The 26,883-nt window shown below is 49.9% G+C and overlaps 1 protein-coding gene across 3 annotated transcripts; it reads left to right on the forward strand.

Annotated features, from left to right (window-relative positions):
• The first annotated feature begins 3,557 nt into the window (after window positions 1-3,557).
• MOB3C (MOB kinase activator 3C) lies at window positions 3,558-26,549 on the forward strand. Of its 3 annotated transcripts, none has more exons than XM_031050906.2 (5): window positions 3,558-3,628; window positions 4,059-4,230; window positions 11,296-11,795; window positions 20,851-21,053; window positions 25,011-26,549. In XM_031050906.2, the coding sequence occupies exons 3-5, from the start codon at window positions 11,375-11,377 to the stop codon at window positions 25,038-25,040; spliced, it is 654 nt and encodes a 217-aa protein (XP_030906766.1). In that variant the 5' UTR covers window positions 3,558-3,628; window positions 4,059-4,230; window positions 11,296-11,374; the 3' UTR covers window positions 25,041-26,549. The 3 variants fall into 3 exon arrangements, with proteins under 3 accessions (XP_030906766.1, XP_030906767.1, XP_005151162.1); XM_031050907.2 differs by lacking the exon at window positions 3,558-3,628 and adding an exon at window positions 3,767-3,787; XM_005151105.3 differs by lacking the exon at window positions 3,558-3,628 and having other exon boundaries at window positions 3,991-4,230.
• The last annotated feature ends 334 nt before the right edge of the window (window positions 26,550-26,883 follow it).

A 26,883-nucleotide genomic window follows, 5' to 3' on the forward strand; every position in this document is an offset into this window, starting at 1 on the left:
TAAACCAAGTGCTGTAGGAGCCACTGCCTTCCCTCACTGCTGTCTATCGTCTGCCTCCAGCTGGAGGAAAACCCCAAGGCCAGGGATGTAGCAGCAGGTCCTGCTAGGAACAGTGGAGCAAGGTTTAGTGCCAGGCTCCTTGTTAACAGCATCTCAAACTCCTGTCACTCCCAGGAGATATCCCCCTCTGTCAGCAGGAAACCCAGCGCCATCCTGCTCCCTAGGGAGACACCCTGGATTGTGAAAGGCAGCTGTCACAGCAATCAAGGAAGCGCAGACTGAAGGATGGTGTTCCTACCCTCACTTAAAATCCTGATTCCAGTGCCTGTATTTTTCCCTGCGCCTTAGCAAATGGCAAGACTCCAGTGCCCTCGGATCTGCAGCTGAGGAAGTTCTCACTCCCTGTTGCTGAGCTTGCACAGGACTCAGTGGAGCAAGGAGTGGGAACTGGCTGTTCCTGATGCTGCATAACTGATGTAAACTTTAATGGGCATGTCCTTGGTCTCTCTGGGAATAATCAGTGCAAAGCCACTGCTCCCTTTGCTGTGTCTTGTGGTCAGCACAGGCATGCAGAGCCTTCAACCCAGCCTGGGAACAAGCATCTCCCTGGCTGATGGGGTGCAGGGCATCGTGTAGCATGGGAGAGCTGGGCCTGGTGCTGGTGGGGGGCTTGCAGGGAGCTCACTGTGCCCTCCCCTCATGCAGCTGTGTGGAGCTGTATCACTGTGTTGGGCCTCTTTCCATGGCCAACTGTGAAGTCTGATGGAGCCATCCAGCGCTCTGGGCTTGTTTCCTTCCTCACTTCCTTCCTACTGATAAATTCAGCCATGCACCTGCCTTCAGGAGTGGGGTCAACCTCCCCTCTTCCTTCCTCCAGGGTAGACAAATGCCCTCTTCACAATAACACATCCCTCCTGCCCCTCGGACCTTTTCCTCTCTCCCAGGTGACTCCTGCCCTCCCTCCCTGTAGCTGGGACCCTCCATTCTGGGGAGTTCTCTGCTCTGTGAGGTTTCCAAAACCTCATGCAAGGTGTTAATTCCCTGCGCAGGAGGTGCTGCTCTCCCCTGTGGACTTGCAGGGCTGCAGCTCATACAACTTCAGCCCTTGGGCTGTTTTCCTGGCCCCTCTCCTTTGGCTCCAGACTACTGAGGATGGGAGGACCCCATCTCGCCTTTTAAGTATTTTGGCTCTGTCTCGCCTGGATGTAAATCCTGGCCATGAGTTCCCTTCGGGATCTTTGCTATCCGGCCAAGCCCTCTAAAGTTTGGATTTGTGCCCATTTTTTTCTTTTTTCTTTTTTTTTTCTTGGATTTCAGTTGAAAGTTTCCTCCTGGCTTGCTGTTAGGAGTTACATCTGCGCCACAGACCTCCACCTCCCGCTCACAAGGTCTGAGGATGTACCTCCACATCCCTTGTGGGGCAGCACGGACACTGTCCTTGGGATGGAGGACCTTGGCAGCACTCAGGGCAGCTGTGATATGCAACCAGGGAGCATCCAGCCTTGAGAAACTCCCCCATGTGCTGAAAGAGACTTTGTGGAGCTGGTGCTGTGACCTGAACATCCCGGAGCCAGGCACAGAGCTGGTTTGCCAGAGGCCAGGAGGAGTCTGCTGGGCTGCTTGAGCCAGATCCTCATTTCAGCAGTGTTACTTCAACCTGAGACTTGCAATGACCACAAGATTCACTCAGGAGTGGGGCAGGGTTGATGGGGAAAAGGCTCCGTGTCCTTAAACCAGCCTGTGGGTCCTGGGGTGGATGTATGCACAGAGATGAGCTTGTTGTGCTGAGTTAGCTGATGACTGTGAGGGGGAGCAGCCAGACAGATGAATTCAACAGCTTGTGCTTCCCTCCATCCCCAGGAGCTGAGCTTGCTTCCACGTTCTACCTTTTCTGTAGGTGTGAGCCATCCCAGCCATCTACTGTTGCAATGGGTGCCAAGCATGGGTGAATCCTGTTCACAGTGTATCCTCCCATCAACTTCAGCTGTGTCCCAGATGGCTTGCAAGCAGGGAAGCAAAGTGCTGCTGGGGTGTGCAAGCCCTGATTCCCTCTGGCTCCAGCCCGAAGCAATCTGCTAGTGGCTGCTGCCTGATGCTATGGGCCCTTTGATGTCTTCTTTGCTCCTAGTAAGATGCTGCTGCAGGTGACAAATGGATTCTATTGCACCTGCACAACACAATGCTGGCAGGAAAGGAGAGCAGATGCCTTCTAGGGCCTGGGCTGAGTTCCCTTGTGGCTGGCTGCTTGGGGAGGCTGCTGGATAATGGAGGCTGTTTGTCATTGCTGGGGCCATAACTTTTAGTTTTAGGCTGTCTCTCAGTGTTGTGCCTCAGGGGCAAACCCTGGCATCCCCTATAACTGAGAAGCCCCATTAGAGGAGGAAGGAGTCCAGATCCTGCAGAGGTGCATCCCACTGGATAGGGTTGGAAGGTGAATCCACCGCTGCAGCAGCATCAGGATCCCTGATTCCTGCAGGAATCGGGGAAGGGACCCCCTGTCCTAAACCTTCCTGCTTCACACAACTGTACCCAGCAGCTGGATCCTCCTTCCACCTCAGGCTGCTGGGTCTGTGGTTTCCTTTCTCACACTCCCACTAGTCCTTCCACCCTTCACCTGCACTGTGGTCCCAGCTCACCCCATCACCTGCCATGCTTGGCTCAACCTGAGTTCAACACACGTTGAAGCAAAGCCTGGGAACAGTTCATTCACTAGAACTGACCTGGTGCCAAACAATTTGCAGACGTTACCAACAGCTCCAACATCTCATCTTGCCGTGGCTGCTCCCCTGGGAAAGACACACCACTGTGCCAGGAAGGGCATAGGGAACACCAGGGTTGTGCTGCTGCCTCCCACCCCAAAGCATCACTTGTGGGGTGCACCATCAGCTGCACATCCTGACCCCAGAGCAGAGCCATCCCACCTGGGCTGGCTGCTCCTCTCAGCACTGAGCCTGCTGGCACAGGCTTGCTTCCATGAGGAGTGTTTAAATATCACAGTGCACTTCAGAACTCACCCCACCTCCGAGACCGACAGCAAGTAAGTCTGCTGTGAGCAGAGGAAGCTGGGCTGGTGCTCTTTCCGTTCTCTCAGGCTTTTCTGTGTTGGATGGTGTCCAGCTTGGCCTGGCACTGAATCCTCTGATTTTGGTGCGAGTGGGGATGAAGGAAGGATGAAGGGAGAGGGAAAAGATGGGGGGGGGGGGAGAATACTGCAGGGTTTCACCTCCTTTCCCCCATTGCACTGCTGTCCTGTGAAAGCACAGTTAGCCAGTGGTGTGGGACTGTGTGCCAAAAAGGACCTCAGCACCCAGGAATGGTGCTTGGGAGGGGGTGATTTTGGGGCAGCTTCCCAGCGGGTTTTCCAGGGTCAAGCGGAGCTGCCGGCAGTGGGGTCAGGATGTGACATCACTGGTCATAGAAAAGCCCTCGGCTCTGGGGTTTTGTTAATGAAACCCCAGTGAATACCAGAGCCTGTGGCTCTCGCTGCTGCTGCCATCCCCAAACCGTCAGCATTCCTGTCGGGAATCCTGCCCAGGGCTTGTTTCTTCTTACTTTTTCTCTTTTTTTCCTCAGAGCAGAAAGCACAGTGGAAGGATTTGGTGCTGGAAGCCAGTCGTGCCGGGATGAGGTGAGTCCTGGGGGTGGGAAGAGCCAGTGCTGCACCTCTAAGGATGCTCCTGCGGTGCTTTTAAGCATGGGTTGGGCAAGACCCGCTTGGGGTTAGCCTGGGAAGGAGCAATCCTTCATGGATGCCTGCAGACGGCTCTTCCCTTCCTCTGGCGTGCCAGTATGTAAATACCAAGAGCCTGTTTTGGGGGCTCGGGAGGGTCCAGGAACCCTTGGCATCAGGGCAGGGATAGCCAGTGGTGGGCAGGGGAAGGAGTTCGGGCAGGGGAAGGCAGCACAGACACACGCTTCCCGGTTGGGACGGTCCCGGCAGCGGCTTTGCTGGTGTCAGAGGGAGGGCGGAAAGTTGTGGGTGGGGAAACTGGGTGAGGGCGAGTGCTGGAGATGGGTTTTCAGTAGCTGGTTTATCTTCTCTCGCCTCCCTCCCGCAGCTCGCAGGCCTGGAGCTTCCCGTGTGGAGGATTACGGCGCTGACTACGGAGGAAGCACCTTTGGGACAGAACCGGAGCAGTCGGGCACTGCGGAGCCCATTGGACACCTCTTCACGGGGATCCCAACAAGTCACTGGTGGCAGCAGTGAGATCGCAACCCTGCAGGAATGAGGTACTCCCAAAAGCCCCTGTCCTTAGTGGGTATCACCCCCAGAATGACCTGGACATGCTGCCTCTATCCTGGAGAGATGGGGCTTTGCTTTTCTGCTTGGAGGTGTCTTGGTGACTCAGGAAAAGCTTTTTCAGTGCCTTTGGGCCAGGCTGTGATCCACTGGGAGCTGCTGCTGGGCTATTGGTGTGGCAGGGAGGCAGGGCATGGAGCAGGACAGAGCAAGGGATGAGCCAAGTGTGTGCAGCCCTGTTCCTGGAAGCCATGCTGGGTCCGTTCTGCAGGAACTGGGGATTTCCAAGCACCATCACAGCTTCCTACTGGTGGCTATGGGGGACTGAGTCCTGCTGCTCCAGAGGCTGGTGCTCCAGGGCTGCCTCTGAGGATGCTTGCACCTCTCATGGGTCTCTCTGGTACCAGGGAGGGTTTGCACAAGGAGGGTTTGGCAGCCTGGAGATTCCCTGCAGCTCCCCCAGCCTACGTGCAGGGCCTTGATCCCCCTCCCGGCATCTTGTCTTGGCTTGTTTCCTGGAATTTTCCATCGTTTGGGTTATATTTGGGATCAGCAGCCAATAACCCCATTTCTCACGGACAGCCTAGCTGGGGCTTGGCTCCAGCAGGAAGCACTGAGGGAGGGGGGCCAGCACCCCAAGACTGTGCTCCTCAGCATCTTCGTTCTGCAGCTCCCCCTGCCTTAGATGATTTAAACCAGACATGGCTGGAAAAGAGGGGATACGTCCCCTTTCCTGGGAGCACCATGCACTCACAACCCCTGCTTAGATTGTGGCTGGGGTGGCTGCAGTGGCTGCGTGGGAGAAGATGCCTTGGTCTTTGGGATACTAATCCAGCCCTGGTTGGAAAGATGTTCTAGGAAATGGTTGAACACCAAATTCTGCAACAGGGCTTCTCTGGGGCTTGAAGGGAAGCTCAGAGGTGGGAGTTTGGAGTCAGCAGGCAGACAGCAGCTCTTCCTAGAGCAATGAAAAGCCAGTGGGTTTCTGGTCACACTGTCCATCTGGAAGCTGGCTGCTGTGTCAGGGCTGGCACACGGTGCTGAGCTGATGCCTGTCCTGCTGGAGATGGGACAGCACAGGACTTCCATGCTGCTTGTGGTGGGGAGAAGGAAATCCCCTAAAGCAGGGAAGCAGAAGTAGACATCTGGATGACCAAAGACCCTGGAGAAACCTTTGGCGGATGTGCAGAGGTGGTAGTAGTTAACCTACAGTTTACTTTATGGTGTCTGGAGCTTCATGTACCTGCACTCTCCCTCTACAGCCTCCTCCCAAAGCAGCGGGAGCTGGAGTTTCCCTATGGATTGCCTGTGGCACTGGACCCCTTGTTGTGCTCCCAGGCTGTCACACCACCAGTAAGGCCTGGAGGTTGCTGCTAAAGAGGCTGCCTGTGGTTTCCAGTCAGATGCTTGTGTGAGTGTGTAACTGTCTCGGGCTGGATCCAGAGAGGATGCACTTGGCACTGGAGCTGCAAGAGGTGCTGGTGTCAAAGGCTCCCTCTGTCCTTACTCTCCATGACCATTAATGCTTCCAGGGGCACCTGCACCCCTAAAGCTTTTCCTTTTGCAGCCAATATAGAGGCAGCAAAGGGAGGGAGAGCAGTCTTGAAACTGGGGAAACTGAGGCTGGAAGCACAGGACCGCCTGGTGCCCATCACCCTGGAGACCAGTGGTGCGTCTGATCCTTCCTGTGGGCTCTCTGACTACAGCTTATTTGGGATCAAAACCTGAGGTTGTCTTTGGTGACCTTGTGTTGGGAATTGGAGGGGAGGAAGCCCTCCCTCCTTCCACCCTGCCTGCTTTCCCCTTTTGTTTTGCCAGCTTCCAAACAGAATGTTTGGAGTTGTTTTTAGTTTACAACAAAGCCTTTGCCTTGCCGTGTTCCTCTGTGGTTTCCAGAAGATAAAAAAGGAAGAAGAAACAAAAAGCTTAAGTAAAACCCCCAGACTAGTTTCAAATCTGAAACTAGCAGCTTAGTTCGACCCTGAACCTACATTCTCCCCCTATCCAGTTCATTTCCTTTTGTCTCTGGAGCCAGCTGGGAAATAAGCTTTTCACATGTCTCTGCCTCCTACAACCCTGGCAGCAGCTCTGCTGTGCCCTTGCAGAGCTTAACCCTGCTCTCATTTGGTTCTTGTTAAACCCAACTTGAGTTTTGCTTCTGCTGCTGCTGGTACAAACAGGGGCAGGACTGAAGCCAGCAGCCTTCAGAGCTGTGGATAGGGTTTTGTGGCCACCCAGCTGGGTTTGTAATCAGCCTTCTGCAAAGCCGAGGCTGTTTTGGGAGCATGGATGGGAGTGAGCACTAAATAGGCTGTAGTATGGCTGTCTCATGAGAAGCAGCAGCCTCTTTCCACTCTCCTGCTGTCCTTACCAGGGACATGGGGTGACAGCAGGAAAAGCCTCCAGCTCCACAGCTGCCTGCTTCCCCCCGTCCGCTCCCAGGAACAGGATGAGGTTTGATCTGGGGGTTTGCACATGCTTCAGAAAGGGACGTGTGAGCCCCTGGGGTGCCAGCACCACCCCCGATGGGAACTGCAATGCGGTGAAGGGGGTTTGCAGCCTTTGCCAAGGCTCCTCTAAGAGCAGCTTTGATTTTACACGTGGGAACTGAAGGTAGAGACCTGCAGGCGGCTGCCACGGTGCTGGTCCAGGCCCTGCCAGGTGGATGTGTACGGTCATGTTGTAGGAAGCTGCTGTCTAAGCTTGTTGAACGGCAGCTCACCTTCAGATTTCCCAAGACAGACAGTACAAGCTGTGAGCTGTGAGTTGGACAATTTGGATTTGGCTTGGATGGGTCTCCTATCCCACCCCAAGCTTCAGTGACCAAAGTCTGATTTCTGGGAAAGCAACAGCCCTTGGACATCAGACTCAGATGAACTCCACACCGCAGATAAACCTTGGAAGAGCTCCCATTTCTGTTTTTTTTTTTTTTTTTTTTTTTTTTTTATGTGGATCTGTCCCAAATATTTGACCAGTGATGGAAGAGCACTGGCTGAGTCAGATGCATAAAGGTGGACACCAGGAAGATCTGGTCTTGCATTTGATGCTGATGCCCTTTTCCTCCAGTTAGGTTTTGGATGCATTTGGGTCCATTCCCAAAGGACTTTGCTTTTCTTCCCAGAAAGCAGAGGCAGGTGCTGGGTCCCTGTGCATGGGGAAACTGAGGCATAGGTCACTTTGCAGTGACTGTTTGTACTGAGCTGGTGTGTCCCATCTCAGCACCTCAGCTGCAAAAGCCATAGCTGGTATTTCAAGCCCTGATCCTGGCCCCTGTGCAGCTCTTCCCTGTGCTGCTCACATCCTTCCTGCACATCCATCTCTGGGCAGTGAAAGCTTTGGAGTGAGGTAGAGAACAAATCTGTTCTTTGGCCCAGTGCCTCTTTGCTTCTCTGGGTCATAAATCCCAGGATGTGTTTTTGGCTTTGTGTTAAATTTGATTTCTGGAGAACATTTTCTCTGGTGAAACTGCCACGGCCTTTTGATGACTTGGTGATTTGGCAGCGATGCTGGCAAGGATCCTGAAAGCAAAACCGCTCTTGCTACTCTGGTGTGTGCTGCTGCCTGGGGAGCAGAGAGGCTGTGGTGTTCTGCTGGCATCCCAGGTCCAGGTCTGCTCTGAGCACTTGGGCAGTGATAGGTTTCTCTCCCACATTCCTGGCAATCTCTATCAGAAGTATGTCAGGAAAACACTTGGCCGATGTTTAGCAGGTTTGTTGCTTTAATTACATTTTTAACTGGGGTGTCATTTGGATGGTACTGAAGCACAAAGCACATTCCCACCTGCCTGGGGAATGAGAGCAGCTTGCAGGGAAACACAAAGATCCAGTTGTGGATGATGCAGAGGTGCAGTTGTTGGGTGAGTTAATGGTCTGGCTTCAGGAGATGAGATGTAGAGTTTGTTTCCCAGTGAGTGGCTCAATATTTGCAGAGGACTTGTAGTGTGAGACACAGGAACAAGGGACTCCCACACTGTATTCATAGAGAACTGATTTCACTGCTCATGGCCCCTGCAAGTGACACACGTGGTGGGATACCCTCTACCAGGCTGGATTCTCATTACCCTTCAACAACCCAGTCTCTGCATGGAAGAGCCTGCAAACATCAATAGCTCCCAGAGCAGTGAATGACTTGGCAATCCTGGGGTAATGGTTGGACTTGATGATCTTAAAGATCTTTTCCAGTCTAATTGATTCTGTGATTCTGAGTTGTTAATCCTATATCTGCCCAGCAAAGAGACTGAGAATACAGGCTTGGTGTGGTCCTGTGGGATGCCTGTCCAGCCCTGCAGGGTGGCAGCCCCTGGGCTTTATTTGGGTGTTGGGTAAAGGGGCTGCTCAGCTTTGTTGGGGGTTAATGGACTGGCTGGGGACTGGAATGAGGGAGCTGCAGGATGAGGACAGATTAGTGGGTACTGCATCATCCCCATCCTGGGAAGCTGCCAAGTGTCAGATGGGGAAATCCTGACTTCTTGTTAGAGGACCAGTTGTTTATTTTTGCTTATTTTAATGGCTTTTATGTTTCAGCCAGAGCCCTCTGCTGCTGCCTGGTGACAGGAGAGAAAAAATAGTCCATGTGTGAGGGTATGGACAACAGGGCACGAACAACCCCATGTTGTGGCTTGCTGCAAAGCCAGCTAGTGATAAGTGCTTTGAGAGGGGCGAAAGCACAGGAGGTGCTGCTGGCTCCCTCCCTCCCATGCTGACTGCAGGCCTGGGAACTGCTCAGCCCCATCACATATTCCTCCATAAGGGCAGACCCTGCTGGATGTCTCATCCAGAACAGTATCCCAGCACTTCCTTTCCTATTAGATTAGGATGCCCACTGCAGCAGTTACAGATGAATGTATATGGATGTATGTGTACATATTTCAGAAACTGTTATGCATTAACAAACTCCCCAGGAGGCTTTTTTTAGAGGTGCTATCAACAGGATATGCCTTGAATATCCTGTGACAGCTGGATGGGAAGCGACAGATAAGGGCTTTTCTTTACAGCCTCGCTGTGCCCAGAGTACCCTGGCCTACATTGTGCTTCCTTGGGCTGTTGTCTGCTCTGGCATTTTGAAGAGCTCATGCTCTTTTTCTGGAGTGGGGAACAAGTCCTTTGATATGGTTGGAGCCTGCTTGGGGTAGGGGAGGAAAAAGCATCCAAGAAACATTCCCCAGTCACTGCCCTTCAGCAATAAATCACAGAATCATAGAGTGGTTTGCATTGGAAGGGACCTTAAAGCTCGTCCAGTTCCAACATCCTGCCACAGGCAGGGTCACCTTCCACTAGACCAGGTTGCTCCAAGCCCCATCCAACCTGGCCTTGAACACTGCCAGGGATGGGGCAGCCACAGCTCCTCTGGGTAACCTGTGCCAGCGCCTCAGCACCCTCATGTCTAATATAAATCTCCCCTCTTTCAGCTGAAAGACATTCCCTCTTGTCCTGTCACTAAAATGAGAATCCATTAAAATCCCACCCAGCCACATGAGCTGGGGAAGGTTTACAGATACCCAACTATGAAAGTCATACTGCGTAACATTGCATGATGGCTGTGAACCTTTCCATGGGGCATAAAGCACCTAAAACCGTATGGTTTCAGGTCAGGTTGTACCTGCATACAGCAGAGCATGGCAGGGTTTGGAATCACCATGCTGTGAGCTACCTAACGGTGGCAAAGCAACACTCCAGCCTGTAGGAAAGGCCATGGTTGGAGCACTAATGGCACTCGTGCTGGGGTTTCCAACCACACAACGGTTTTCCCGTCACAGCCACGTGCTGACTGTGGTATAGAAACCCCCATTGAGCAGATCCTACCTGTGTTTGGGATGATCAGTAGGTCCTTTTGCCTCCAGTGATGCCCCCATGTGTGAGCTTTGAGGGGAGCACAGAGTTTCTCTTACAAAATATTTATCTGGTCTCTGCTGGGCAACTCAGAACCTACCTGTGGTTCAGGGCTAAGTTTAGAAAACAGAGTTTAAAGCTTTTGCCTACAAGCTGTCTTTTTTATGAGGAATGTGCCTCCAAGTTTTTCTGGGGCACCATTCCCTCCTGCTTGTGACTTTGGGTAAGTCACTTCCCCTTTCCGTGAATCTTTTCCTTCCTTTCTTTTTAACTCTTTCTCCATCTCCTCCTGTTGGGGGCATGCTGTTGAAGGACTTTCTTTCTTTTCTCTAAGCCTTGCCAAAGCATTTAGCAGAAAGGGGTCTTGATCTCACATTACCACTACAAGTGATGAGTGCAGGTAACAAAACGCATCTTTCAGCCTGGGGCGGATGGGATTTCCACTGGAGCTTCAGGGAAGAAAAGGAATAAAGGGAAATAACTGCTAACTCGGGCAGGAAGGGGTGAGCTCAGCACTTTGCTGAGCTGTGACTTCCAGACGGAGTCACCCAGAGGAGCATCAGCCACTCCAACTGTTGTGTTCATTGTGTGCACACCGAGGGCTGGCCGCATCCTGGCACGTTGTGTTGTTGTGCTGCCGTTTCCCTTCCTCGGATGCGTGTTTTGTTCTGTTGGACAAACACACGGGGCAGAACAACAAAAATAATCCCCCCTCTTCCCATTGATGTTGGACTGGGGCTGTGTGAACTAGCAGCCAGCTGCGCTCACAGTGCAGTTCCCAGAGCATCGCTCACCAGCCACAGTAGTGGGATAGGGGTTATTGGTCCTGAGAAATCCCTGGGAAAGAGATGCTTCCCTTGGCTGGAAGAGGAAAAGGCCACCAGGTTGGAACTTCCTGGGCTGGTGAACTCTGTTGATGTCATGGCTCTTGCTTTATTGCAGCAGTTATTGATAAAAGGCAAGAGCCTGGCTGAAGCCTGGTGATGTCCCAGTACATGCAGAAGTGAGGAAGGGCTCTGCCTGCCACTGAAACTTGCACAGGCTCACCCTCTCCAGTACCAGGAGCTGCTGTGTGAGGTGGCATCAGCTGCTTCAAGTCACCCTGATGTGGAGGGGCAAGGAGCTTACCCCAAATCTCCATCCCTGTGTGCTGTCAGAGCAGCAGTGCCAGCCAACAGTCCATGTTGGCTTAATTTGTGACTAAAATTTGTCTCTTTCTCCCCACAGAGAGCTCCACCCCTGAAGACCCCAGCTTTGGGTTTGACACTGCACTGAGCCTCTGCCCTCACCCTGGCTGTCCCTACCCATGATGGCATTGTGTCTCAAGCAAGTCTTCAACAAAGACAAAACGTTTCGACCCCGAAAGAAGTTTGAGCCGGGCACCCAGCGCTTTGAGCTCTACAAGAAAGCCCAGGCCTCCCTCAAGTCTGGGCTGGACCTGAAATCAGTGGTGCAGCTGCCTCCCGGGGAGAGCATCAATGACTGGATTGCAGTGCATGTGGTGGACTTCTTCAACCGCATCAACCTCATCTACGGCACCATGTCGGAGTACTGCACGGAAAGGAGCTGCCCCATCATGTCTGGTGGACTCAAGTATGAGTACAGGTGGCAGGACGACAGCAAGTACAAGAAGCCAACCAAGCTGTCGGCTCCGCAGTACATGTGTATGCTGATGGACTGGATCGAGATGCTCATTAACAACGAGGACATCTTTCCCACCAGGATAGGTGAGTGTGCTCTGGTTCTTCATGAGAAGGCTGGAGTTGTAACTGGGGCAGGTTCTGCTGATACACCTCAGGGTTGGTATTGCTGACTTTGTGATCCCAAGGACCATGGCCTTTCCTGTTCCAGGTGTTCTTCAGTGTCTGTCCCAGATTGAATTTGGGAGTCCTTGTCTTGCTTGTAGAAGATGTAGAAAAAAATGTTCTCCTTTTCTGTGCTTTTTCCAAGTATTCTGTGTTTGAGAAATAAGGGCAGATAGATCATCAGCATCCTTGCACTTCCTCAAGAAGCTGAACCACAGGGCTGGTTAAGGTGGTCCCAAGGCCCAGTCCTCATCCCACCTTGTTGTTTCACTTCTCAGCTCCTTTCCACCTCTGCTAATTCATCTCAGCCCCGATTGCACCTCACATTCTTACTACTTACATTCTTACAGTCCTGGAATCTGGCCTTTTCAGCTGTCAATCCCCAGGGTATATGATGCACCTCTTCAAAAAGTTTGGCCTTAGAAGCTTGCAGCAGCTGCCAAAGGCAACTCAGCTTGAAAGTAACCTCTCTGCTGCTGACCTGCAGTGCTTGGCAGCTGCCAGGGCTGATGTTAGCCCTGCTACTTAGCTGCTTTCTTGTCCTTTGGGGAGATGAGTTCAAGGGTTGGAGCTGATGCATAGGCTGGTGGGGCTGCTGGAGCCTCAGGTGTGCCTTGGTGTGGTTGCTTTTCAGATGAAATGCAAAGGTATTTGAATGTAAAAGAATATTTAAGGAGCTTCAGGACGAAAGATACAGCTTTGTGAGGTTGCTTGACCTTGTTTGTTTTCTCAAGCAGCACAGTTGACAGAGCTATATGAAATCAGTGCAGTTGAGGCTCAGGATTTTCATTAATATGCTGGGAAACACTGAAGTAAACGGTCTGTGTGGGATTACAGGCAGCCACTAGCTGTTGTAGCTCTATTTGTCTATGCTGTAGCATCTAGTTGTGTATCTTTTGTGGGATAATCTCTGGCCCTTGGCTTTCTGCAGATAAGAGGGGAAGGCAAGGCAAGGCAAGTACAGTGCCAGATCCTTGTGCTGGAGGACAGACAGACAGGCTGTCTTGGGGCACATGGGGGAGTCAGCCCCTAGGATTCACTGGGGGCATTTGCTGTGCCATGGTGGCATCCCTCCCTCATGGGCTCAGTGGGCTCCACACATCCCGATGGATAGAGGAGGCTGGAAGTGTGGCTGGCTGATATGTTGGTGCAGGATACTCCATGCTGGCAGTCTCAACAAAATCCCCATTGATTTTGGCTGCTGCCAAGGGGTGGAACAGCAGCAACAGGATACAAGCTAGGTCTGCCTCTTCCCAAGGAGAAGCTCTGCACACCATTAAAAGCAGGGGCACAGATGTGGATTTACTGTTTTCCCTCCAGACAGAAATGAGAGTGCCCTGGTCTAATTTCATGCCTTTCAGGTGGGATTTGGGATGTGATGCTGCTTGAAAGCTGCTCTGGGGAGTCAGGGCTACAGGGAGTCTACAGCACCCTCCGCTCTCTCATGTCACCCTCTGAGGAGCAAAAGCAAAGCACAGTTGTGGCCCTGCTGGTTTTCACCCCATTTCTATCACTTTTGCCTCCGAGGTGTAACACAACCTGACATGGGGAGGAACAGCTGGTGCCTCTCATTTCCACTTCTCCTTTTACTTTGGTATGGGCACAATTCTGGGTGAGATCAGGCTGGCTGCAGGCAGTCATGGGGAAAACCCATTTTCCTCTCTTCCAAAGCCACTCCCGGGGCCCCTCTTCCAAGCCCCTTTGTTGCGGGGACCTCTGCGTCCCCGAGTGACTTCAGCCCCCTTGGAGGAACAGCTTGGTGGTTGTGGCCTCCCACATGTGAAAGGGAACTTAGGCTGAGATCACACTTTAAAATGCATCAAAGGCTGCTGTGGGAAGCAGGGGGAGGAAGGAGCTGGTGGCACTTTGTCATCAGTGTGTCCCCCATTAACTGTCTTTCACTGGCCTGCCTTGTGTGCTGGGTAATTGCTTGGTAGCTCTGGCATTTCAAGAAATGGAGGTGTTTGGCCGAAGGGAAATGTCACATCCTGATGTGATGTTCCTGACGGGCTGCTCCTTGTCACTGCACCGGATGATGGGGGAGGCTGGGGGACACACAGAGGGGAGGGACATGGGGCACAGGGATGAGCAAACAGAGATACTCAGCCTCCCTCCTAAAGAGCCTGCCCCTCTGGAAGAGACCCAGGACCAGAGGAATAAGGCACCTAGAGGACACAGGAGACATGCGAGCTGTTTGAAGGAGGGGATTTGAGTCTGATGAAGTGATGGAGGGAAATGATAAATGTCACGCTTTGGAGGCAGGGTGAGGCTTTTCAGTATTAGCAACAGAGATGGGGTTTAGCATGAAGGTTTGTTCCACTCCTGCTTGCACTACTGATGTCCACTGACACGGCTGACCACTCTCTCAGCGGGTGTTCCATGAGCTGTGTGCATCTCAGGTTTCCCTCCTAGCCCCTCTTTGCCATATGCAGTAAAACTGTCCCAGCACCAAGATTTCCCATTTTCCCAGCTAAGGCCACCTGACCGCAGACAAAGCAGACATCTCTTTTATATTTTTCCTTTAAGTAAGTGTTCCCCAAATTTGCTAATGTTGCCTGAGGCTAACCACAGCATCTTTCTCTATCCAACAGCTACAAAGCCTGAAGCAGCACATGATTCAGTGGGGCTTGCTCATGGCTTTCCTGACGGTTAAAGGAGAGGTATCTCATGGGTCAGAGAGGGGAAATCCTTCACCCTGGGGTGACAATCATAAAATCATAGAATAGTTAGGGTTGGAAAGGACCTTAAGATCATCTAGTTCCAACCCTCCTGACATGGGCAGGGACAGCTGGAAATAAGCAGAGATGGCTCAGTGGCTTGTAGGCTTACAGGGTCCTTTGGCATCACATGGCACATCTCCAGTGAGCATCTCCAGTGAGATGCTTCAGTTGCACACTGCACAGGTCCTTGTCCTGGCTCCAGCAAGGGAACCTGATGCCAGCAGACAGCTTGTGACCTGGCAGAGTTAACCATCAGGACCACAGCCCTTGGATAGCTGCCTCCATCAGCAGAAAATCCTTATGATGATTTAATGGGGCCACTGTTGTGTAACACAGCAACAGCTGGGGGGAGATGCTGTGTCTTCCCCATCCACCTGCAGGGCTTGGTAGCACTTAAAGGCTTTTCTGCATAATCCTTCCTCTGGAGCAGAAACTTGTTTGTCTGCCAGTCAAGATGAGACAAATCCCTGCATGGGGTGAGCTATGCCAACCTGCTTGCTATAAATCTGCAGTAGCAGCAGCTTTCCCAGACAACTTGTATCAGTTTGCATATGCTAGTGCTCTGTTTCCACTCTTGCAACCAACATAGCTGTCCTGGAAAACACATTTAAGTGGAGAATAAGCATTGTTCCCATTCAGGGAGAAGAATAAATGATTCTACAGGTGTATTTTTGCCAGCTGGTAAAACTATATCAGTAAATTTCTTCAGTGAGTTGGCCACATGAATAAATCACCATGTGGAAAATATCAACTTTTCCAGTAATCATTCTGCCCTGTGGTGCCTGGTTTTAGGAAGCTGCACAGAGTTGTCTGGATGGGGTTTGCAGGGCCCATCGCAGCCCACTGTGTCTGCATTGTCAGCCCAGCATCAGGTTGCTGGTTGCACACAGGCATCTTCCATCAGCACCATTGTGGTGTTATTAAATCAGTGCAGATGCAGGGCTTGGACGAGACCCAGCACCGGAAACACCCCATGCTCTCTGCCAAATGTGCCTGCAGCTCTACAGAGCGTCAGTCACAGGAGGGTTTGGAACTGTTCTTAGAAAGCTTTTCAAAACTCAAGCTCTGCCATTCAAGCGTTGTCCCAAAACAATTATGAAATGCAGAGAGAACTTGGTGTGAAATTATCCGATACTTTCTCCCCATAACAACAGGAGGAAAACATTCAGGATTCAACTAATTATTGCCCTTCTCTCAGCTGGCTATTTTTTACATACTTTGTCTTCTTTTTTTCCCCTGCCTATTTTCTTCCAGCTTCTTTCACACCCGGTTGCAGCTGCCATGGTGCCATTAGTTTTAAATGGGGCTTTAAAGACTTATTTTTAGGCAAAAATTAATCACCAACACCATGGTGGCCAAAATGGAATTCAGAAATAATAACAACAACAATAATTCATTACATAGTTCATTGAAGTACTGCTCTTGCAGAGGAAAAAATACAATTGCCAAGAAGTAAAACAGCTTCCCAGTACTGATTCATCCTGAAAATATTAAATTGGCTGGAGCACAAGGGTTAGGGGACAGGAGAAGGGGGCAGGAGAGATCCAAGAGCCATTTGCAATCCTGTACTGTAAGCGCAGGCACTTTCTTAGCTCTCATTTTCATTTCCTTTTACATGTGGTCCCATATGGTTTCTTTATGTTTTGAAGCAATCAGCAGAGAGTAGGGAAAGCAGCTTTTTTTGGAGCATTGAATCACGTCTTGGGGTTTTCAAGCAAAACATCCAAGATAAACTGAAGGTGCTAATTCATTTCAGGGCTGTGAGTCACCGCTCATCAGTGCACTGGCTGTGTTGCAGTGAAATTGTACCTGCTGTACTTACAGCTTTGCTCTGGCTTGGAGCAGGGGTAAGGTTCTCCCTTTTCTGCTGTAGTGGATTGCTGCTCTGCTCTGTTCCACTCCTCCTGGGACTGGGCTGTGTTTCCACACTGGGATAAGCGATGTTCTGAGCCACCAGCTGCCTGGTCTGTGTGCAGCGTCTGGGTAGTGCATGCCTAGATAATGGGAGGAGAAGAGCTGACCTTGTGTATAAATCTTTCTCCTTTATCTGATGAAGTTCATATTGCACCCTGTAGTCCCCTCCTCATCACTCATCATGCAAGGAGAGTCAGAGGGGGGCTACTGCCTGACAGACTGTGGGTTTGCTGCTGCGAAAGCAGCAAGACTGCTGGATGGTGAGTACAGTGAATTAAATGTAAAGTTAAATTCAGTGCCTTTAACTCAACCCAGGTGGGTTTTGTGATTTTCTTCTGTACCTTGCGGCATCTGGGACCAGCATCGGCAGGATGCACTGGGATGGCATTGCTGGGTCCCTGTACGTGTGTAGAGCTGCGAAGGGTGAAGCAAACCCAAGCAGCATCACTCAGCTGGGCTTCATCCTAACTTTGCCCTGGCCTGTCATACTCCTACTAACAGACCATCTCAGCCATGCAGTGTCAGGCCCACCAGCCTCATTCTTTTGTTTCTCCAAGCTGCCACTCCTGCTGGTTTGTGCCACCATGCACCACCTCCAAGATGGAGGAAGTTCCCCAAACAAGGGCCACCACTGCTTCATTCGCAAGTGCTGCTTATCAGCATATTAGCCACTAATGGGGTCTCTCTGCCCCATTAGTTGTAACACTGATCTGCCTAGCTCAGCCTGACTGAGAGGTGGGAGTCATCTGGGGAGCAGCCTGTCACTCTCTGTGCTTGGAGAGTGCATGGTGACCCCTCTTACCAGCCAGGATGACTCTGATGTGAACTGACTGATTCAAAGCTCAACACCTGCAAGAACAGGATAGTGCTGAGATCCCTGTTCCAGGGCTTGCCCTTTGCTGGGATGTGGTGGCTGCAGGGAGGAGGCACAGCCTGCTCGCTCTGTTCCCTCGCATGCTGGAGGAGGATGTCACATGCATTGCTGGACATCCGCTGAGCCAGCAGCCATGACCCAGGGCAAGGCTATTTATGCCACATCTTTCTGCTACTCTCCCTGGGTTGGTCAGATGCAGGCTCTGCTGGAGAACCCTTTCCTTTCAGCTCTGGGTGAGGGGATGGGGAATATCTCCATCTCCTTGCCAGCGTGGCCAGTGCCTGCTGTGGCTGCTGTGGGTTTCTTTCCAAGCCACTAGAGATCAGCAGCAAGACATGACTGCTGCTGGTGGCGGCAACCTGCTTATCACATATCCACCGTGCTTCCTTCCCATGGGAAGTGCTTTGATCAACTGGCGCGGGCCCCTGTCCCAGATGCAGGGTCCAGTCAAGCATCTGTAGCCTATGTTGAGGGTCCTGGCACAGGAGATGCAGATGTGGCTGCAGCATGGGGAGAGGCAGCAGGACTCGATGGTCCAGGGTTGTACCCTGTGCTGCTGGGGCTGCTCATGCCTCCCTTGGCACATGTGTGAGTTAAAGGGGTGATGTGGGCAGAAAAAGCCAAAGCTGGAGCTGTAATCCCTGGATCCAAGGGACCACGGTGGTTAGTGGTGTCATGACATGGTAGGGTGAGGGGTGACTTGTTCATTAGTGGCATTACTGCCCATTATGAGAGCCAGCCACCACTACAGGATGGCCACATGTGGAGGGGATGGCGACACACTGACACCTTGTGATGGACACAAAGAAGAGCAGCCCAACTTCACCTCCAAGGAGCTGGGTTCATGTGAAAGCACTGTGGTGGGGTAGGCTAGAAGATGACCTTTAAATGTCCTTTCCAACCCAAACTATTCTATGAGCTATGATTTATGCTACATCTCTGTTCCCTGATGCAAGAGCTGGTTTTGGAGAACCCAGGATGTGGCTAGAGGTGTCCCCTCCTCTTGGATACCAGCATGTCCATGAAGACTTGCTGGTAACTGATTTATAGGACAAGATGCTCCCTAGCTATCCTCAGGACAAAAGCGATGAAAAGCCACTTGTCAACATCTGCCAGCTCTGGAGATCACTCATCTGACAGCAGTATCTGGACTACAGATGCTATCAGCCCTGGGAGTCTGAGCTCCTTTGGTCTGTTTTTCATGTCTGACCTTATTTCTTTCTCAGTTCAGGACTGGGTTGAGGTTTGCTGCTTTCCTTCATTATCACTCTTCCCAGTCTGGTGATAAATTCCCAGTGGCTGGTCAGGTCTGATTTCATCCTTACTGCTTGCTTTGACAAGCAGGCAAGTAGGATGGGTGACAAACTGGAGGCAACAAATGCGTTGCTGTCTGCCTGCTGGCACCTTGCTGAGCTCCCTGCAGTGACTGCTCACCTCTGGTCCCACAAGACAGGCTGTTCAGAACAGTGTGTATTCCCCAGCCGACGCCTGGCAATGTGCATCCATTAGAAACTACTTGCCATGATGAATTTGTCTTTATTAAAACCAATGTTTCTTGACTGGTTCTTCAAAGCAGGTCTGCAGGGGATGCCCTAACAGCATCTCTGAGCCCCCAGATGGGTGATTACAGCTTTTATTTGCTCAGCAAATTCTCACTCAGTGCAAAAAGCTCAAATGAAACTGTTGATAAAGCAGTGTCCCTCCAGACTGCAAGGAAAATTGGAGACATCTCTTTGATCCCTGCCCTTATCAGACTGGCACACAAGGAGAGTTCTGCAGCCAAGGGTGCAGGGCAGAAGCAGATGATCACTGCCAACCCTAAGGTGCTGGCATGGGGAGAGCCTGGTTGTATTTTGACAGATGTGAGCACCTCTCCCAGAAAGTCTTAATGGGATGTGCTAGAGCTGTCAGTGAAATGGGTCATGCCAAGGTCCCTGCTGTGGTAAGAGCCCTGAGGCTGCAGCGTGCTCAGGTTGTGCAGAGCAGCGGCCATGAATCAGCCTCAAAACCACCTCTCCATGTGTGTGACACTGAGCTGAGCTATGTGTCCTCCTCCAAGTGGTGTCTGGGACATCCCCCATTGCTAACTACATTCATGCTGTGTACAAAGCAAGGCAAGACTGGGCTAGGATGAGCCTGTTTTAGATCAAAGAAAGATGATTTTCTGTCACGAGTGCTGCAATACTCAACCCAGCACCTGCCAAACCCTGGCCATTGGAAACACAGGCTCCATGCATGATGTTGGAAGAACAGCTCCTTGGCAATTCCCACCCATGGAGGAGAAGGGCATGGGAAACAAAACTGCCAGGAGTCTTTGAGAACAATGGTTTAATTGCCTTGTGAGGCTGATGAGAAAGATTCAAAGATAAAATTACCATTTTTAATTCTTTTTTTAACTAAGAGACTTGCTGATGCTTTCCACAGTGCCAATGGGTGAGCTGGTGGGCTGGCCATGCCTGAGCAGAGATTATTTGGAGAGATTTTTAAGAGGTTATGTGCTGCATTAATAAGAAGCTAAGGGATGAGGCTGGTACAGCCGTGGGAAGGGAGGTGTTTATTCTGTTCTTTGCAAATTTGCATTGAATTACTCAGGGGGGAGGAAGAAGCTTCAGGAAAACAAATTCCACTTGTTTCATTTTCCTCCTCCTGCAAAATAGATATTTGGTGTTTCAAAGTCAACGTTTCCTGTAGAGATTTACCCCAAGCTTGCTGACATTGGCTGTATCACACCTCTGGGGTTTTCACTGTGATAACAGTTCACTTAAGCAAGGATGGAAATGCAGAGTCTTTGGGTGGGACTAGGCTAAAAGTGCAGAGCTACTTGTGGTGGGTCCTGTTCTTGATCAGCCTGGGAGGACCTCTCGGGGGGAACGTCATACAGGTGCAATGAAATTACAAACTAAGCATCATTAAGGCAGTTTTCTTCCTGTTTTAATGAGACGTGTTTGAAACAAGGATCCAGAAAAGAGTAGAAACCCGACCTGTTTCTAGTGATGCATCATAAGTGATGTTTGAGGGTGTGTTGAAAACAGTATGAACCATGCTTTCGATTCAGAGGACAAGGAAGGTATCTCTTCTGCTGGGAGAAGGTCTAGTTTTGTTCATAGCCCTGCATAAATACACTTTGCCTTATGCTGTGCCTGCACAGGCTTGTAAGGAAAAGCAGGGAGAGAAGGCACGATCCTCTGCCAGACTGCTCTGAATGACAGAAATTTCTCTCTCCACTGGAGGAGAAATTTTCTCTCCAAGGGAAACTCCCCAAATCCTCAGATCATGCCTGTGTGAAATTGCTGGTTGGGCAATAAGGAAGTATGTGGGAAGAGCTAGATGGCATATTGCCCAGTTTAGCTCTTGATCCTAGCTCATCACCCATGACTGCCTGTTAAGCATGACAGTGACATTTAAACACTAGCTGGTTTATGTTTTATTTTAATGGTCAAATGGCTTCCAACTTGCTTCTGCTTTGCAGGTGTTCCCTTCCCCAAGCAGTTCCAGCAAGTTTGCACTAAGATCCTCACCCGGCTCTTCCGTGTCTTTGTCCATGTCTACATCCACCACTTTGACAGCATCATCAACATGGGTGCTGAGGCTCATGTCAACACCTGCTACAAGCACTTTTACTACTTCATCAGGGAGTTCAGTCTCGTTGACCATCGGGAGCTGGAGCCTTTGGTAAGGATGTCCCAGTGATGGGGAGGTGGAGAGCATGTGTGGCATGGCCTAAATGCAGGACTGGCGTGTTTAGCTGGGGGCTGCACTCTGAGCAGTGCAGTCATCATCTCCGGACTCTTTTCATTCACCTTGACTTAGAAGCAAACCCATGTTTTCTGTCCTGTAACCATCAGCCTTAGTGCTCTTAGACAGAACTTCGCAGCAACCATTTACACTTTGAAAACTCTCCTTAAACTCTGCTTCTGCTGCCGTGTCTTATGCATTGGTCTTAATTGTCCTCAGGACAACCGTAACATAGTGTCCCTCTATACTGTCTCAGTAACTCCAATGCAGTTTGCACATTGAAGTGTTCCCAGCCAGGGCTTTCAGGGGTCAGATTTGAGCTCAAGTCTCCTCTCTAGAGTCTCGAGTTTTCCTGTTAGCAGACTAAGGCCCTTGCTTGAGATCCTATTATGAATTACGATAAGGCTGCAGGAAGGCAAGCCCCAGTAGAACATACACCTCCAGAAGACAGCTATGAATGCCTCACCGGAGGTGCCTCACTGGAGTTTCAGTTTCTCTGCAGCCTCCCTTGGGAAGCAATTATCCAGGCAGAGAGTGAGAGTCCTTGAAAACAACAGGACTCGTGGGCAGCAGAGGCCAGACAGCTTTGGAACTAGAAAACAAAACATAGTTTTGTAAGAGAAGCAAGTGTGTCACAAGCAAAGTTAAACAACATGACCTAAGGAGGACTGCAGTGGACAGAAGAAGAATTAATAGGGAACCTAGTACTTGGCTGGATTACAGAAAAGGTCATGTCCAGCAATAGAGAGCCAGGGAAGACCAAAGGGATATAATCCCAGAGAGAGAAAGAGCTGAGAAGAGCTCCAGAGCTTTACTCCTCTGCTTTCGTTTCAGTCAATTTGCTGCCTGTCTGCTCCTGTCATGATCTGGGGGGATGGAGAGATGATGATCTAATCAGGGGAGACTTGAATGACAGCAATGTCTGTATGAATTATTTCCTAGAGTTTGATTGTGACCTGTATTACCACAATGGCCCTCAGCTCCAGAAACTGGCAGCTCAACCTAACTCTGTCCAGTTAGTCTCCCTCATCACCACTCCTCATGACAACTTCTTTAGCATTGACATACAGCCCATAATGGTGTAATCTCCTTTGACTGATGCTTGCTAATATCAATAATTAGCACCTAATAGCCAAAGCAGAGGCTGACACAGCTAAACAGGCTTTCAATGCCAGTGACTCACATGCAACATGAGATGATTTATGGGTCTGGATGAATCTAACATGAACAGATTTTCATGTGTGATGCAACCAGGCTTAACCTATACGGAAATGAGACACATTTACCTGTGGTCTAGCTGTGTCTCAATTTGTGGTGTGCCCACTGCCTGGCTTCCAAGCTGCAAGCGGACCCAACCGCATGGCAGACCTCCTTCCCTCAGGCAATGACTAGCTGTAGGGGTATATGGGTGTCCTGCAATCAGAGGATGGCTGTGTCCAGGGTGCAAATCTGAGTTGAAGAGAGAGGACAGGTTCCTGCAGCTCATGAACAACTTTCAAAACGTGAAAATGGTCCTTCAGGCCAACCCCAGGGAGGCTGCAGCTTCACGCTGCATCAGTCCCAAAGTCTGCAAGGGTTAGGATTGATCCAAAAGCTTCCAACAGCATTTCTCTCTGCTGCAGGCAGGGAAGTAATAATGGGAAGTTTCTTGAGCGAAGTTTCTTGAGCCCGTGGGAGCCTGGTGTGAGGGTTCATGCTGCTCTGGCTTGGCTTCAGCAGTAGTTGTGAAGATGCACAAATAGTTACATCCAGCATCTTCAGCACTCTACACTGGATCTCAGTCCACTTTCTTGTGGCTGCACTATAGCTGTTGCCCTGCCAAAACACTAAAAAAAGTGTTTTTAAGTCCTGAAGGATTAATGAGTTGGTTTGACTCTTAAGCAAGGACAGACAGTGCATTCCATCTGCCTATATTTTAGGTTAAGACTGCAAGGTTTTGTTTTTGCAAGTGCTCAAGGTTTGTGGAAAGGTAATAATCTCTCAGTAGGGATGAGATAAAAGTGTCCTTGAGAGGTTCAGTCTCTCTTGACTGCCTCATGAGCCCAGAAAACTGTCTTAACCTTGCATTTAGATGGCCAGAGTTAGTCCTCATGAATCCCATGACAGAAGAGACTCCTGCCTGCAGAGGTGCTTGTTCCCTGCATGTGATTATGGAAGGCCACTACGCACATGGACAGAGCATATCTGGAGCAGGACAGCAGGTCTGATTTATGTATTATGGTTGGAGCTTTTCAGATTGAGGAGAAAGAAAGAAAACAACAGCACCTCCCCAGCCAAAGGATGTCCTGTTAGGCTCAAACAGCTTTGAAAAATTACAGGGATTGTGGGATGAAGGAGTTCTCAGTTTCTAACCCTGCCTCTGGCAGAATCTCCCTCTGCTGCCTAAGTTTCCCTTTTGTCAAGCTTCTTTGAGGCATGATTTCTTAGCAGCAAGTCCTGGGAACCAAGAATGAAAGAGATCCTTTGTACAGGAAGAACCAGCACAAGGCAGTGATTCACTCTCTTAGCAGATCAAGAAATACGGGGGCAGAGAGAAGCCGTGCACTTGTTGCCTTGACAAGAACAGGTCACGATGCTGGGCAGCAGCACTGGCAGAGGTCCAGATGATTATAACCTAAGGCAGAGCTGTGGGGATTTTCAGTCTGATGAATGTTTTGGACACTTGGGGACAGCTTAAGGAGCTCGTAGGTGGTTTGTCAGCCCACTGATAGCTTCAATCCACCCACTTCAAGGCTGCTTTGGTGTGTGGTGCTGTGCTAGTGGGGTAGGCTGGATGCTATTGCAAGAGGATGTTCATTCTTCTCACCCCTTTGTCTTTCCCCTTCTGAGATGTCTGCAAACATTTCCAATGTAGTTTTGTGGCAGAGCACTGGCTTTTGATTTGCTGGTAGGGTTCTGCTGCTTGAGGGATTTTGCATGTTACTCCTACAGAGAAGCTCCCTCTTTGCCACTCTCCCCTGATGGATCTTAAAAACAAATCTCTCACCACTAAAGAGCTGAAATTGCAGCTTTTGTCCCCCTTCGTTATATCACTAAAGGGACTTTTACAGGGTTACTCATGGGCCATCCTACTTTCTTCGTTCTTTTTTCAGTTGCAACCTTCCTCTCTGCAGACCAGTCCTACTTTAGCTCTATTTAGGGAGTACATTTTCATGTGCAGACCTTTAGGGTATGTGAGGTGGTCGGTGTGCAAACGCATTCACAAGCCATGAACCTGATGAGCCAGAGAGAATCGCATAATTCCCTCGCTGCAGTAGATGATGTGCAAGCTTCAGGCAAGAACAAATGCCATCTTCCACCACCTGAAAGCTGGGTATCTTCCTAATGCAGCTGGCATGATGTCACCTTGGCTAAAGAAAACAGTCTGTTAGCTTAAACACAGCTCAGTCTTGCAGGAGGTTTCCTCTGGCCCTCATAATAGCACTCATTTGCGTTGCAGTGTGACTGTGGGATGCCTCACCAAAACCACAGGTCTTTGGGTGAGCTCTTGTTATCTTCTGGAGCAAGAGCTGGGAGCAGCTCCATGTCTTGTCTCCCTCAGCAGCTGCAAGCAGAGGTTCCAAGAGCAGCACAGCCCTGTTCGGCTGCTCCACAGCTGAGTCAGGAGCAGGACCTGCATCTTTCAACATCTCAGCTCTTTCCTTGGACCGCTCTCAAAGCTAGGCTGCCAAAAAAACCTTGTGGCACAGGAACCGAGGAGGATGCCAGGAAGGAGCTGCTGAGGCAGAGCAGTTCCCATGAGGGCTGGCATGGGAAATAGAGAAACACTCCCTGAGACTCGCACAGTCACTTCTTTGGGTTGTTTTTGGACACTTACCAAACTGACGTGTCACTCTACCAAAACCTGTCTTTTGCACTTACTGTTTCTTTCTTCTCTCTCCCCCTTCAATGCAGAAAGAAATGACAGAACGAATTTGCCACTGAAGCATTTTGGCAGGTGAACTCAGATGGCTCATTTGGAGTCTGATGGGACAAGACACCCTGTGGTGGAAGACCTCTTCCTGAAGACTTGCTCTGGGCATTTCAACTCAATGAACTATGAACGCTGCAGAAGAGCCTCTTCAGGCCACGGCCAAAGCCTAAGCTTGCCAAACATCTCTGGACAGAAGTTTTGGGATTTTTTTGTTATAGATCCCAGTCTCTGTTGTATGGCTCCTGCCTGAGAAAGCCACTGACTTACTGGAGAACAAGGCAAGTTTGGCTGATGTTTGCACACTCTGGTTTCTACGACCCAATTCTGTGTTTGCTAGCATCTCCTCAGCTACCCTTCCTCTTGTTTTGTCCTCATCTACACTGATCTCCAGATGCTTCATCAGTAATTCCTGCCCTGTGAGCAGGTGTGAACTTGGTAATGCCCCTTACCTTTCCCACATGCAGTGGGTTTGTGATAACATCCAAGATGCTATCTTGGATAACAAAGTTGATGACATTCGATCCAAGGTGCCTTCATGTGGTTAGTTGGTGATGTACCATTTTTAACCACAAGCTATGAATGTCTCTCATTCTGCCCTAACTCATGCTTTACCAAAAGGACCATTTTTCCCTGCAAGAGATTTTTCATGTTTGGCAGAGGGCCTTCATGATATTCTAAGATGCATCCAACACTGCCCGGACCAGTGGCAAGGTGGCCCCATGACACAGGAGGTGAACCTGGCCACTTTTCAGTGTGATCAGCACAGTCTACCTGAGAAAGACTCAGAAAGTGGAGGAAGCTGTTCCCAGAAAACATGATTTTTAACATGTCAGCATTTCCTGACATGTTGTTTTGGCTCAAGAGCAGCAGATGCTGGCTGCAGAAATGGATGTTTTTCCATTTTCCAACTCTACAGGATAGTATATCAGGTGAAGAAGGACTTTGAGATATCTAATCTACCCCATTCTTCCAAAAAAGAGAGAACAGTCCTTCTTAAGCCTTTATGACCTTTTGAAAGCACACTGTTGTTACCTGTCTGCACCATTATTCCTCTGAATGGTATCACATCTCAAAATTTTCTTCCCTTCTGCTTGCAAATCCTGATAACTAAAGTTGTCCCATTTGTCTTTTCACAAGAGCTGAAGTCTTTTTTCTGTTTTAGGGAGTTAAAATCAAACTGTCTGAGCCACTGCATTATGTTTGTATTTCCTGTCCTTCTGGGAAAGTTTTGTATACTAGACACAGCTGATATTTAGAATTTGGGGTTTGCCCATTTTTGGGATGGGAGGAGGGATGTGGCTGGAAAATATAAATATTTAGGCTAACATTATGGTGCGTAAGTGATTTTTAGTGCTCAAAGCACTTATTTTGTTGTGAAAATCTATTTTTTTTAAACTTATGTACCAGATATATATTTTTACATGGAAATAAAAGAGAGCAAAACGGACAGAAAAACACCTCATACATCATTCAAATATTTTCTATGTAAAATAACTGGTAAAAGTCTAGACATTTTTGTTCTGTTCCTAATTAAAGAAAAGTTAATAAGCTTGGTGTGTGTCGCTCTCCCCTGATTCACCTGTAGTGAGACACTCATTGTGAAAAAGCACCCAGGATAACTCGAAGAGTGGATTTACATAGAGTTGCAGCACTAACGGATTTCAATGCTATGTTGAGACCTGAAATTACATCTCAGAAAGTGGCTTGGCATAGGCTGATGTTGCTGGTCTGCATCCTCCCCTTGCAGACTATTCACCAGCATCCCAACTTGAAGGTATTTTTCCAGTGATACATGGTGGTGAGCTTTACTCAGTACTTTCTGCAAAGTTGTGTGGTTCTTGGATCCTGGGATCT

Source organism: Melopsittacus undulatus, chromosome 6, assembly GCF_012275295.1.
Source record: "Melopsittacus undulatus isolate bMelUnd1 chromosome 6, bMelUnd1.mat.Z, whole genome shotgun sequence".
NCBI classification, from domain to species: domain Eukaryota; kingdom Metazoa; phylum Chordata; class Aves; order Psittaciformes; family Psittaculidae; genus Melopsittacus; species Melopsittacus undulatus.

Coding starts and splice junctions, on each gene's coding strand:
- MOB3C (XM_031050906.2), top strand. CDS start 11,375: ATGATGGCATTGTGTCTCAAGCAAGTCTTCAACAAAGACAAAACGTTT. Junction 11,796..20,850: donor CATCTTTCCCACCAGGATAG/GTGAGTGTGCTC, acceptor TCTGCTTTGCAG/GTGTTCCCTTCCCCAAGCAG. Junction 21,054..25,010: donor ATCGGGAGCTGGAGCCTTTG/GTAAGGATGTCC, acceptor CCTTCAATGCAG/AAAGAAATGACAGAACGAAT.